The 15,184-nt window shown below is 36.8% G+C and overlaps 1 protein-coding gene across 11 annotated transcripts in view; it reads left to right on the top strand.

The window, feature by feature from the left end:
* The window catches only part of LOC116581844 (disintegrin and metalloproteinase domain-containing protein 32-like), a 195,478-nt gene that overhangs the window by 14,367 nt on the left and 165,927 nt on the right, over positions 1–15,184 (top strand). For all 11 annotated transcript variants that reach the window (XR_004282259.1, XR_004282260.1, XM_032329135.1 and 8 more), the window contains one exon: positions 8,071–8,150. Coding sequence is in view for 9 of the 11 variants with exons in the window: in XM_032329135.1 (XP_032185026.1) it covers positions 8,071–8,150 (80 nt within the window). In the remaining 2 variants the exon portion in view is untranslated. The remainder of the gene's footprint in view (positions 1–8,070; positions 8,151–15,184) is intronic.

Below are 15,184 nucleotides of genomic sequence, written 5' to 3'. Positions count from 1 at the left end.
TGCCTCTTTTTCTTTTTTTTGTGGTGAATTTTTCCACCTTGTCATTTTGTCCATGTAAGAGTATATGAAGGAGCAAGTAAAATACTAAAAGGGTGGTAACAACCCCAGGAAAATATGCTTTAACTAAATCGTGAGGGGGGAGAAAGGGGACAAAAAGAGGTTCAGAAAGATAAAAAGAAAAAGAAAACGAATAAAGAAAAAAGATAAAAAAGAAAAAATATATATATTAAGTAAACTAGTTAAAATCGTTAAGAAAGGGTAAAAGTTAAAAAAAATTTAGCAGAAGAAGAGAAAAAACATTGAAAAAGAAAAAAAAATTAAATTAACTGCACGACTAAATAACCATGGGGAGAAAGCCATGAGTTCTGTGCTTTGCTTTCTCCTCCTCTGGAATTCTGCTGCTCTCCTTGGTATTGAAACTGCACTCCTTGGTAGGTACTTGGTCCTGGCTGGATTTCTTGTTGATCTTCTGGGGGAGGGACCTGTTGTAGTGATTCTCAAGTGTCTTTGCCCCAAGTGGAATTGCACCACCCTTACCAGGGGCCGGGTTGAGTAATCCGCTCGGGTTTGCTTTTGGGAGCTTTTGTACTCTGAGCACTTTCTGTAGAGTTCTGGAGGATGCGAATGAAAATGGCAGCCTCCCGGTCTCCGGCCCAGAGGAGCTGAGAGCCTGGGGCCCCACTCCTCAATGTGCCCTCAGAAAACTACGCCCAATTACTCCCGTCTCCCTGGCCTCCGGCCACGCTCCAAGCTCACCGAGCCTGCAACCGGTTCAAGGTAACCCTGAGCCGGGAGCTCACTCCTCGGCTCTGTCTCTGTGTCCGGCTTTCCTGTTCTAATACCTGTAAGCTCTGCGACACTCAAGACACCCCCGATCCTTCTGTGAGCCTTGCGGGACCTGAGGCCACGCTTAGCCTGCATGCGCTTCAGCCTGGTTTAGCCTCTGGAGCGATGTCCCTCAGCGGAACAGACTTTTAAAAGTTCTGATTTTGGGGGCGCCTGGGTGGCTCAGGTCATGATCTCAGTGTCCTGGGATCGAGCCCCACAGTGGGCTATCTGCTCAGCAGGGAGCCTGCTTCCCCTTCTCTCTCTGCCTGATTCTTTGCCTACTTGTGATCTTTCTCTCTGTCAAATAAATAAATAAAATCTTTAAAGAAAAAAAAAAGTCCTGATTTTGTGCTCTGTTGCTTCGCCGCTTGGCGGGAGCCGGCCCCTCCCCCCGGGGTCTATCTTCCTGTCGCTTTGGATTCACTTCTCCGCCATTCCTATCTTTCAGAAAGTGGTTGATTTTCTGTTACTTGAATTGCTGTTTTTCTTCTCTTCGATCTCCCATTGGATTTGTAGGTGTTTGCAATCTTTAGATAAGCTATCTAGCTGATCTCCTGCTAGCTGAAGTAGTCTCAGCCTGCTACTTCTCCGCCATCCTGACTCCTCCCCTCATTTAAAAATTTTTAATTAATTTTTTTAAAAAAGATTTTATTTATTTGAGAGAGAGAAGGAGAGAGCATAAGGAGAGTCTAGGGGGAGAGGGAGAAGTAGACTTCCCACTGAGTAGAAAGCCTGATACAAGACTCGATTCCAGGACCCTGAGATCATGACGTGAGCCGAAGGCAGCCACTTAACTGACTAAGCCACCCAGGTGCCTCAAATTTAATTTTTTTTATTTTTTCATTTATTTAAAAAAAAATTTTTTTTTTTAAGATTTTATTTATTTTATTTGACAGACAGAGATTACAAGTAGGCAGAGAGGAAGGCAGAGAGAGAGAGAGAGAGAAGGAAGCAGGCTCCCCGCTGAGCAGAGAGCCCGATGCGGGACTCGATCCCAGGACCCTGAGATCATGACCTGAGCCGAAGGCAGTGGCTTAACCCACTGAGCCACCCAGGCGCCCCAAATTTTATTTTTTTTAAAATGAAGTATACATGGCACGTATCATCCTATTAGTTTCAGGTGTGCAGATAGTGATTTCAATGTTTATATATGCTATAAAACGATATCCATGATAAGTCTGGTTACCATCAAATTTATTACAATATGATTGACTATATTCTCTTTGCTGTACATTACATCACCATGACGTAATTATTTTATAACTGGAAGTTCTTACATCTTAATATCCTTCATCTGTTTCCCCCAGCCACTCCATCCCGTGCCCCTCTGTTAATGAACAGTTTACCTCTATCTATGAGTCTGTTTCTGTTTTGTTTTGTTTGTTCTGTTGTTTTGTTTTAGAATCCACAAACAAGTGAAATCATATGATATTTATCTTTCTCCATCTGATGTATTTCACTTAGCATAATACCCTCTAGGTCCACCTATGTTGTTATAATAGCAAGATTTCCATTTTTATTGCTGAGTAATGGTCCATTATATATGTTTGTATATATATCTATCACATTTTCTTTATCCATTCAACCATTGATGGGTACTTTGGTTGCTTTCATATCTTACCTATTGTAAATTATGCTGCAGTGAACATAAGGGTGCGTATATACCTTTTTGAATTGGTGTTTGTGTTTTCTTTGGTGAAATACCCAGAAATGGAATCACTGCATCATCTGGTAGCTCTATTTTTCATTTTTTGAGGACCTCCATACTGTTTTCCATAGTAGCTACACTAATTTACATTCCTACTAACAGCGTATGAGGGTTTCCTTTTCTCCACATCCTTGTCAACACTGTTTTTTGTCTTTTTAATAATTAGTCTGATAGGTGTGAAGTGATATCTTTGTAGTTTTGATTTGCATTTCCCTGATAATTAATGATGTTAAACATCTTTCATGGGCCTGTTGGCCATCTGTGTTTTCTTTGGAGTAATGTGTATTTAAGTCCTCTGTCCATTTCTTAATTGGGTTGTTCATTTGGGGTGTTTTTAGATATTAAATTGTCTAAGTTCTTTATATATTTTGGATATTAACCCCTTATCCAATGTGTGACTTGCAAGTATCTATTCTTATTCAATAGCTTGCCTTCTCATTTTGTTGATGATTTCCTATGTTGTATAAGTTTTTTTTAATTTGATGTAATCCCATTATTTATTTATTTAATTTTTAAAAAATAATTTTTTTCAGTGTTCCAAGATTCATTGTTTAGGCACCACACCCAGTGCTCTGTGCAATAAGTGCCCTCCTTAATACCCACCGCTGGGCTCAGCTATACCCCTGCCCCCTGCCCCTCCCTAACCCTCAGTTTGTTTCTCAGAGTCCACAGTCTCTCATGGTTCATCTCTTGCTCCAATTTCCCCCAACTCACTTCTCCTCGCCAACTCCCAATATCCTCCGTGTTATTCCTTATGCTCCACAAGTAAGTGAAACCATATGATACTTGACTTTCTCTGCTTGACTTATTTCACTCAGCATAATCTCCAGTCCTATCCACATTGATACAAACGTTGGGTATTCATCCTTTCTGATGGAGGTATAATATTCCATTGTATATATGGACCTTACCTTTATCCACTTGCTTGTTGAAGGGCATCTTGGCTCTTTCCACAGTTTGGTGACTGGCCATTGCTGTTAACATTGGGGTACAGATGACCCTTCTTTTCACTACATCTGTATATTTGGGGCAAGTACCCACTAGGGCAATTGCAGGGTCATAAGGTAGCTCTGTTTTTATTTATTTATTTTTTGCCCTTCCTTGAAGAGACTGATTGAAAAAATATTATTAAGACTGATGTCAAAGAGCTTACTGCCTGCTTTTGTTGTAGGAATTTAATGGTTTCAGGTTATATATTGAAATTTTTAATCCATTTTGAATTTATATTTGTATATGGTGTGAGATAGTGGTGCAGTTTCATTCCAGAATTCCAGAATAATTTTCTCTTAGGTGATGTATTAGTGTTATTTTTGTTATAACAAGTTACCACAAATTTAGTGGCTTAAGCAATACAAATTTACTATCTTACATTTTTGTAAAATGGGTCTCATTGGGCTAAAATCAAGGAATTAGCAGTGCTGTGTTCCTTCTGAAGGCTGTAGTAGACAGTTTCCTTGTCTTTTTCAGATTCTAATGGCTGTGTGCATTCTTGTCTGGGTTCCCTTTCTCCCATCTTCAAAGCTAGGAGCATTGGGCTGAGTTCTTATCATACTACCATCTTTCTGGTTCTCTCTTCTGCTTCATTCATCTTTATTTTTTAATTTAATTTTATTTTTTCAGTGTTCCACGATTCATTGTTTATGCTCCACACCCAGTACTCCAGGTTCAGGTATCCCCCTAGCACCCTCCCTTCCAAAACCCTGTTCGTTTCTCAGAGTCCACAGTCTCTCATGGTTCGTCTTCCCCTCTGATTTCCCCTGATTCACTTCTCCTTTCCCTCTCCTAATATCCTCCGTGTTATTCCTTATGCTCCACAAGTAAGTGAAACCATATGATAATTGACTCTCTCTGCCTGACTTATTTCACTCAGCATAATCTCCTTCAGTCCCATCCATGTTGATACAAAAAAGGTATTCATCCTTTCTGATGGAGGCATAATACTCCATTGTATATATGGACCAAATCTTCTTTTAAGGACACTTGTGATTAAATTAAAACTACATGGATAACCCAGGACAAATACCCTATTTTAAGGTCAGCTTATTTGCAAACCTAAATATACTTTGCTATATAACCTAATATATTCACAGGTTCTGGTGATTAAAGAGTATAGACATCTTTGAGAGGAATTATTATTCCCCTTATCACAGACAGTGAGATGTTAGGGTCTAGGAAGAAGTAAAACTAAAAATGATAAATACCTGAGGCAGTATGAATGGTACATTGCTCTCACTGTCAAGTGAGAATGCAAACTTTCTTCTGGAATTCTCTGCTTATTGGGTTAGAGAAAACACCTTTTTCTACCAGGGATTACATGCAGGTGCCAATGCCTGTGTTGCTTTGCTTCAGTAAAGAGACTATATTTGGAACAACACTTGCTATTGCAGTCATCACCTGGCTAAACTTAAGACAACTCATTGTCCTTAGTGCTTATCATCTGCACTAATCAAACAAAATAGAAAAATAATAGGAATCACTGCTCTTGTATACTTCAGTTCTTTTCAGGTTTGGGATTTAGAAATATTTGGTTTATAAATGTTTTGATGATGGTGTATATGATATTCAGAGATTTTCATTTGGCCCTCTCTACCATAATAATCCTCTTTCTTTGGGTCAGGGAGACAAATTGGGATTCCATAATATATTGATTATATCTGCTTCCACATACTGTTCCATAATTGGGCAAATTATGATAGGATGCATGTGTAGACCCATGAGTAAAATCAGATTTGATCCTAAATTTCCTGTATCACCATTCTTCTTGTAAGCATACAACTTTGCCTGATGTGAACCACAGCTACATTTTAGGTCCTCTAATAAAGTATTAGCTTAGAGCAAGTGTTTAATATTCCATACAAGGTCTGAGTATTGGGTTTTGATTTTGCAGATCTAGTCTGAAGATTTTTCTTTCAGTTGGTTATTTCATCCAGCTTACATTTATTGATAAGAGTGAGATATTTGATCTTAGAACTTCTTAATTATATCATACTTTTTTGATATCATGTTTTTGGTAAAGTCTTTTCACTGGAAAAATTTGATTTTTTCTTTATTTTCTGCGTGCCTTTGTGTATGTTCTCTTAATTTGGAATGCTTATAGTGCTAACATAAAGGATTAAATTTTTTATTTAGGCAGTAATAGTGATTCCTCACTGTAATTAGAAAGTTTAGTATCTTATTGCTACCCACTTCCTGCTCTCCCCTTTATTATATGACTGTGGTTATTTTAAGTCTTAGTTCTCAGTTCTCCTATATTGTTATGCCATTGAACAATATGTTTCTACTTCTACCACTTGATTTTCAGCTTTATTCACAATTATTTTTGGGCCACAATGCAGTAAATTTAAGGAAATCAATATGCACATACGGTTTTCCTCTTCTTCTGTACTGCCTGACATTATTGTATATGTTACTATATTTATATCATTTGCACTCTATTAAATAACTATAATTCTCAAGGTTGTTTTAGCCTTATTTTATATTTAAGTTTATTTAATACCTGCTGCTAACCTTTTACTTTAAGTATACTGACATCTTCATTGAAAGAATTTTTCTGCCTTTTGTGACAGGGTCTTTGAGCTATTTCCTTTACGTTTTTGCTTGTGAATACATCTCCTTTCCCTCTATGTTCAAATGAAAGTATTACTGGGTATGAAGTTTGAGGTTTTTCACACTTTACTTTCTTAAAGATTTTCAAAAGAACTTGATCTTCAAATGTGTAAAAGTGTTGGGAATAGCCCTATGCCTAAAACTCTGAGACCACAGTATATATAATCAGTCTTCCAGGTATCATCTTCTTTCATTGAAGTTTCTACATATGCATAGAACAATATGGGAATAGCCATATGCTTCTCATTGAAACTATACTATATATAAACAATTGTTCAAGTAACATCTTTTTCAATGATATATATGTGTTTGTAAATGTATGTGTAAAAAACATGTGGGAGTAGACCTATTCTTTTTTTTTAAATTAATTTATTTATTTTCAGCATAACAGTATTCATTATTTTTTCACCACACCCAGTGCTCCATGCAATCCGTACCCTCTATAATACCCACCACCTGGGTACCAGGTCGTGGGGGTAGACCTATTCTTAACTGAATATAACTACATGAAGTATAATGTGCGTTTCATGTAAAACTTTCTTTCATTATAATAAAAGTGTTTATAAACATATGATAGCATATAATAAGAACCCTGTGTTTGTAAATGGATGCGTAGAAGCATAAGGGAAGATCCTTGGGTTTCACTCACTGAAACTACATTGTGTATAAATCAAGTAAAATCTTCTTTAATTAATATAAACCCTGTAACACCCAAACTCCCTAACCCTAACCCTAACCCTAACCTTAGCCCCAAATCCCAACCTCTTAACCCCCAAACCTTAACTCCTAAACCTAAACCCTAACCATCACCCTAACCCTAACCCCCAACCCTTAAACCTAACCCTAAACTGAACTCTCTGGAGAGTTCTCTAAACAGCAGGATACCAGGCACATATACCCTCACCCCTGACCCTAAACTTAACCCTAAACCTGACATTGGCCATAAACCCTAACCCTAACCCAGCATCTGAGAAGAAAAAAAAAAAAAAAGAAAGAAAAGAAAAGAAGTGGTGTATGGACAATGAAATGTTATTCAGCCATAAAAAAAGAGAACAAAATCTTGACATTAGCAATGATGGAGATGGAGCTGCAGAGTAGCATGCTAACTGAAATAAGACAAGGAAAGATGAGTACCATATGATTTCACTCATATGTGGAATTTAAGAAACGAAACAAATAAGCAAGGGTGGAGGGAGAGGCAAACCAAGAAACGGATCCTTAATTATAGAGAAAAAACTAATGGTTACCAGAGGGAGGTGAGTGGGGGCATGGGTTAAATAGGTGATGAGAATTAAGGAGTGAACTTGTGATGAGCATTGGGTGTTGTATGGAAATGTTGAATCACTATATTGTACATCTGAAACTAATATTAACATGTATTGTAACCAATTGGAATTTAAATAAAAACTTAAAAAAATACATTGTTCTTCATTTATAGTGTTGAATAATGTAAAAATTATCAGGCTAGTCTGCTTTCTCCCTAATGCTCAGTATGATTTTCTTTTTTCTTCCTGTTTGCTCATAAGCCTATAGGATTTTTTCTTTCTCTTAGACACCTAATAACTTTTGTAGACTTTCTGTTTTAATTATTACTGTTATTCCTGAATTCAGGGTACTTTCCAGTCTATGGTTTCTAATCTTTTATTTCAGCAAAGTTTTCTTGAAGTTTATCTTTGACTGTTTTTTGGTCTGTTTTCCTCAGGAGTAACAAATTTTGTGTAATTTCAATACTATGCCCCTGTCTCCACCCTTTGTCCTTTCTTTGGTCTTTCATAACTATCTTGTCTGTTTTTGAATTGTTTTCAAGATTTTTTTAGGAGTACACAGTGATTACTCATATGTGCACAAGTGAATTCTACAAAAGAACCTGAACAAATATTTAGTCAGGTATAAGACACAATTATTAACTCTCTTTTTCCTTTCTTCAGGTTCTCAAAATTCATTTCTACAAATTGTAGTTCCAGAGAAAATCCAAGCAAATACAAGTCATAATTCAGAAGCAGAAAATGTAAGAGATATTTTTCACATTAATATTATCTGAAATGTTTATTTCTATTAATAGCAATTAAATATATCATCCCCATTATAGAATGAATATAAGTATGCAATATTACTACTGATATGGAATTTAAAGTTTTGATAGTAAAAGTAAATATAAAGGTCAAAATGTGTTTTATCTAACATTTGTCACTGCTTTATGGTAAAAGTTTTAAATGTCCAAATAAATAAAAATGAGCACCTGAGTGGCTCAGTCGTTAAGATCTGCCTTTGGTTCAGGTCATGATCCCAGGCTCCTGGGATTGAGTCCTGTGTCCTGCTCCTTACTCAGTAAGGAGTCTGCTTCTCTGTCTCCCTCTGTGTGTTCTCTTTCTCTCCCTCTCTCTCTCTCTCAGTCTTGCTCAAGTAAGTAGAAGACTTAGGGTCTTACATGAGGAATATCTAGATGATTGGCTGAAGGGAATAATTTCTCCAAAGTGGTTAAGGAGCATGGAGGACATGGGGACTTAGAGTGGAGAAGGGAGTTGGGGGAAATTGGAAGGGGAGGTGAACCATGAGAGACTATGGACTCTGAAAAACAATCTGAGGGTTTTGAAGGGACGGGGGGTGGGAGGTTGGGGTACCAGGTGGTGGGTATTATAGAGGGCACGGATTGCATGGAGCACGGGGTGTGGTGCAAAAATAATGAATACTGTTAAGCTGGAAAAAAAAAAATTTCAAATACAGTTGACATACAATGTTACATTAGTTTCAGGTGTACAATGTAGTGATTCAACACCTCTATACCTATGCTGTGGTCACCACAAGTGTAACTACCATCTGTCACCATTCAACACTATTATAATATCGTTGACCATATTTCCTTCTGTACCTTTTATTTTCATGACTTATTCCATATAAATGAAAGCCTGTATCTTCCACTCCCCTTCAGGCATTTTGCCCATCCCTTAAACCTCTTTCCCTCTGGCAACCATCCATTTGTTCTTTGTATTTACAGGTCCAGATCTGCTTTTTGTTTGTTTATTAACTTGTTTTGTTTTTTTAGAATCCTCATATGAGTAAAATCATATGTCTTTCTCAGTCTGACTTATTTCACTTAACATAACACTCTCAGGATCCATGCATGTTATTACAAATGACAAGATTTCATTTTTATTTACTGTTATGTGATATTCATGTGTGTGTGTGTGTGTGTGTGTGTGTACCACTTTTTCTTTACCTATTCATTTATCAGTGGACACTTAGATTTTTTCCATATCCCAACTGTAAATAGTGCTGCCGTACATATATGGGGTACATATATCTTTCTGAATTCATGTTTTCATTATTTTTGTTTATTATTTATTTCCAGTATAATTAACAGTATTATATTAGTTTCAAGTGTACAATATGGTGATTCTCATTGCTCATCATCATAAGTGTACTCTTAACCCCTTCCCTGGTTCACCTATCCTCACATCTGTCTTCCCTCTGGAAATCACTGGTTTCTTCTCTATATTTAAGGGTCTGCTTTTTGTTTTTCTTTTTCTTTTTTTCTTCGTTTTGTTCCTTTAATTCCACTATGAATGAAATCATATGGTATTTCTCTTTCTCTGACTGACATATTTCACTTAGCATCATACCTTCCAGATCCATTCATATTGTTGCAAATGGCAAGATACCATTCTTTTTTATGGTTTAGTAATATTCTACTGTGTAGATGTACCACATCATCTTTATCCGTTCATCTATCTACGGACATTTGGGTTCCTTCCACATCTTGGCTGTTACAAATAATGTGGCAATAAACATAAGGGTATACATATCTTTTCAAATTAGTGTTTTTGTATTCTTTAGGCAAATACCCAATAGCAGAATTACTGGATCATATGGTTATTCTTTTCTTAATTTTTTGAGGAACCTCCATATTCTTTTCCATAGTGGCTATACAAGTTTGAATTCCCACCAAAAGTGCACTAGGTTTCTTTTTTCTACCTACTTGCCAAATCTTGTTGTTTCCTGTGTTTTTATTTTAGGCATTCTGACTGGTCTGAGGTGATATCTCATTATAGCTTTGATTTGCATTTTCTTGATAATAAGTGATGTTGAGCATCTTTTCATTTAACAGTTGTCCATCTGTATGTCTTCTTTGGAGAAGTGTCTGTTCATATCTAGTGCCCATTTTTAAATTGGATTATTTGAGGGTTTTTTGGTGTTAAGTTGTTAATATACATTTTAGATATTTGGTGTTAATATACATTTTGGATATTAACCTCTTATCAGATATACCATTTGCAAATACTTCCTCCCATTTGGTGAGTTGTCTTTTAGTTTTTTTGATTTTTTTCTTTGGTGGGTAAGCTTTTTATTTTGTTACAGTCCCAGTAGTTCAATTTTGCTTTTGTTTCCTTTGCCAGAAGAGACTTATCTAGAAAAATGTCTCTATAGTTGATGTGAAAAATTAGTGCCTATGTTTTCTTCTAGAAACTATATATTTTTGGGTTTTATATTTTGGGCTTTTATGCATTTTGAGTCTATTTTTGTGTATGGTATAACATAGGGGTCCAGTCTCATTCTGTTGCATGTGGCTGTCCAGTTTTTTGCACACATTGAAGAGACTATCTTTTTTTGCATGGCATATTATTTCCTGCTTTGTCAAAGATGAATTGACCCTGTATTTATGGGTTTATTTCTAGGCTCTCTATTCTGTTCTGTTGATCTATGTGTCTGTATTTTTGTCAGTACCATGCTGTTTTGATTACTACAGGTTTGTAGTTTAATTTGAAATCTGGGGTTGTGATGCCTGCCGCTTTACTTTTCAAGATTGCTTTGGTTATTCAAGAGTCTTCTGTGGTTCCATACAAATTTCAGGATTATTTGCTCTCATTCTATGAAAAATGATGGTATTGCATTAAATCTGTAGGTTGCTTTTGGAGAGTAGACATTTTAACAATATTAATTCTCCCAGTCTATGTGCATGGAACATTGTTGCAATAGTGTGTGTTATCTTCAGTTTTTTTTTCATCAGTGTGTTAGAGTTTTGAGAGTACAAGTCTTTAATCTCTTTGGTTAAGTTTATTCCTAAATATTTTATTATTTTTTGTGTAATTGTAAATGGGATTGTTTTCTTTTTTCTTTTTTTTTGTTATTAATACATAGTGTATTATTTGTTTCAGGGGTACAGGTCTGTGATTCATCAGTCTTACACAATTCACAGCACTCACCATAGCACATACCATTCCAAGTGTCCATCACCCAGCCACCCCCCCCTCCCTCCCCACCCCCGAGCAACCCTCAGTTTGTTTCCTGAGATCAAGTCTCTTATGGTTTGTCTCCCTCTCTGGTTTCATCTTGTTTCATTTTTCCCTCCCTTCCCTATGATCTTCTGTCCTTTTTCTCAAATTCCTCATATCAGTGAGATCATATGATAATTGTCTTTCTCTGATTGACTTATTTTGCTTAGCATAATACCCTCTAGTTCCATCCATGTTGTTGCAGATGGTAAGATTTTGGTTTTTTTATGACTGCATTGTATTCCAATGTGTGTGTGTGTGTGTGTGTGTGTGTGTATCTCACATCTTCTTTATCCATTCATCTGTTGATGGACATTGGGGTGCACATGCCCCTTTGGAATACTGCATTTGTATCTTTAGGGTAAATACCCAATAGTGCAATTGCTGGGTCATAGAGTAGCTCTATTTTCAGTTTTTTGAGGAACCTACACACTGTTTTCCAGAGTGGTTGCACCAGCTTGCATTCCCACCAACAGTGTAGGAGGGTTCCCCTCTCTCCGCATCCTCACTAGCTTCTGTCATTTCTTGACTTGTTAATTTTAGCCATTCTGACTGGTGTGAGGTCGTATCTCACTGTGCTTTTGATTTGTGATTTCCTGATGCCGAGTGATGTGGAGCACTTTTTCATGTGTCTGTTAGCCATCTGGATGTCTTCTTTGCAGAAATGTCTGTTCATGTCCTCTGCCCATTTCTTGATTGGATTATTTGTTCTTTGGTGTTGAGTTTGTTAAGTTATTTATAGATTTTGGATACTAGCCCTTTATCTGATCTGTCATTTGCGAATATCTTCTCCTATTCTGTTGAATAGTCTCTTGGTTTTGTTGACTGTTTTCTCTGCTGTGCAAAACCTTTTGATCTTGATGAAGTCCCAATAGTTCATTTTTGCCCTTGCTTCCCTAGCCTTTGGTGATATTTCTCGGAAGAAGTTGCTGCAGCTGAGGTTGAAGAGGTTGCTGCCTATGTTCTCCTCAAGGATTTTGATGGATTCCTTTCTCACATTGAGGTCTTTTATCCATTTGGAGTCTATTTTCATGTGTGGTGTAAGGAAATGGTCCCGTTTCAGTTTTCTGCATGTGGATGTCCAGTTTTCCCAACACCATTTGTTGAAGAGACTCTTTTTCCCATTGGAGATTCTTTGCTGCTTTGTCAAAGATTAGTTGACCATAGAGTTGAGGGTCCATTTCTGGGCTCTCTATATTCTGTTCCATTGATCTATGTGTCTGTTTTTGTGCCAGTACCATACTGTCTTGATGGTGACAGCTTTGTAATAGAGCTTGAAGTCTGGAATTGTGATGCTGCCAACTTTGGTTTTCTTTTTCAATATTTCTCTGGCTATTTGGGGTCTTTTCTGGTTCTGTATACATTTTAGGATCATTTGTTCCATTTCTTTGAAAAAAGTTGATGGTCTTTTGATATGGATTGCATTCAATGTATAGATTTCTCTAGGCAGCTTAGACATTTTTACAATATTTTTTCTTCCAATTTATGAGCATGGAATGTTTTTCCATTTCTTTGTGTCTCCCTCAATTTCTTTCATGAGTACTCTATAGTTTTCTTAGTACAGATCCTTTGCCTCTTTGATTAGGTTTATTCTTCCGTATCTTATGGTTTTGGGTGCAATTGTAAATGGATCAACTCCTTAGTTTCTCTTTCTTTGTCTTGCTGTTGGTGTATAGAAATGCAACTGATTTCTGTGCATTGATTTTATATCCTGACACTTTACTGAATTCCTGTAGGAGTTTTAGCAGTTTTGGAGTGGAGTCTTTGGGTTTTCCATATAAAGTATCATATCATTTTCAAATAGTGATAGTTTGACTTCTTTGCCGGTTTGGATGTTTTTATTTTTTGTTGTCTCATTGCTGAGGCCAGGATCTCTAGTACTATGTTGAATAGCAGTGGTGATAACGATCAGCCCTGCCATGTTCTTGACCTTAAGGGAAAAACTCTCATGTTTTCCCCATTCGAATAATATTCACTGTGGGTTTTTCATAGATGGCTTTGATGATATTGAGGTATGTACACTCTGTCCCTAAACTGTGAAGAGTTTTGATCAGGAAGGTATGCTGTACTTTGTCAAATGCTTTTTCAGCATCTATTGAGGGTATCATATGGTTCTTGTTCTTTCTTTTATTAATGTATTGTATCACATTGATTGATTTGTAGCTGTTGAACCAAACTTGGAGCCCAGGAATAAATTCCACTTGGTCGTGGTGAATAATCCTTTTAATGTACTGTTGGATCCTATTGGCTAGTATTTTGGTGAGAATTTTTGCATCCATGTTCATCAGGAATATTGGTCTGTAATTCTCCTTTTTGATGGAGCCTTTGTTTGGTTTTGGGATCAAGGTGATGCTAGCCTCATAAAATGAGTTTGGAAGTTTTCCTTCCGTTTCTATTTTTTTTGGAACAGTTTCAGGAGAATAGGTATTAATTATTCTTTAAATGTTTGGTAGAATTTCCCTGGGAAACTGTCTGGCCCTGGGCTTTTGTTTGTTTGGAGATTTTTGATGAGTGCTTCCATCTCTTTACTGGCTATGGGTCTGTTCAGGTTTTCTGTCTCTTCCTGGTTCAGTTTTGGTAGTTTATACATCTCTAGGAATGTATCCATTTCTTCCAGATTGTCAAATTTGCTGGTGTGTAGTTGCTCATAAAATATCCTTATAATTGTATTTCTTTGATGCTGGTTGTGATCTTTTCTCTTTCATTCATGATTTTATTTATTTGGCTCCTTTCTCTTTTCTTTTTGATAAATCTGGCCAGGGGTTTATCAGTCTTAACTCTTTCAAAGAACCAGCTTCTCATTTCGTACTGGTCTTTTGATTTCTATTTCATTGATTTCTGTTCTGACCTTTATTATTTCTTTTATCCTGCTGGGTTTAGGCTTTCTTTGCTGTTCTTTCTCCAGCTCCTTTAAGTGTAGGATTCAGTTGTGTATTTGAGACCTTCCTTGTTTCTTGAGAAAGGCTTGTATTGCTATATGCTTCCCTGTTAGGACCACCTTTGCTGTATTCCAAAGGTTCTGAAATGTCCAGTTTTCATTTTCATTTATTTCCATGAATTTTTAAAATTTTCCTGGTTGACTAATTTATTCTTTTTTTTTTTTAATTAATTTTCTTTTTTTTTTAAAAGATTTTATTTATTTATTTGACAGAGAACACAAGTAGGCAGAGAGGCAGGCAGAGAGAGAGGAGGAAGCAGGCTCCCTGCTGAGCAGAGAGCCCAATGCGGGACTCGATCCCAGGACCCTGAGATCATGACCTGAGCCGAAGGCAGCGGCTTAACCCACTGAGCCACCCAGGCGCCCGACTAATTTATTCTTTAGTAGGTTGCCCTTTAGCTTCCATGTATTTGAGTTCTTTCCAACGTTCCTCTTGTGGTTGAGTTCTAGTTCTAGCACTGTGGTCTGAAAATATGCAGGGAATGATCCCAGTCTTTTGGTACCAGTTGAAATCTGATTTGTGACCCAGGATGTGATCTATACTGAAGAATATTCCATGTGAATTAGAGAAGAATGTGTATCCTGTTGCTTTGGGATGGGAATTTCTGAATATATCTGTGATGTCTGACTCATCCAGTGTCATTTAAAGCCTTTATTTCCTGTTGATCATTTGCTTAGATGATCTGTTCATTTCAGTGAGGGGGTCCTAAAGTCTCCTACTTTACTGTATTATTGTCAATATATTTTTTGATTTTGTTATTAATTGGTTTATTTAATTGGTTGCTCCCATGTTTGGGACATATTTAAAATTGTTAGATCTTCTTGTTGGACAGA

This window comes from Mustela erminea, chromosome 21, assembly GCF_009829155.1.
Source record: "Mustela erminea isolate mMusErm1 chromosome 21, mMusErm1.Pri, whole genome shotgun sequence".
NCBI lineage: Eukaryota > Metazoa > Chordata > Mammalia > Carnivora > Mustelidae > Mustela > Mustela erminea.
The sequence above is the reverse complement of the archived record's forward strand: the minus strand, read 5'-3'. Positions and strand labels throughout refer to the sequence as shown.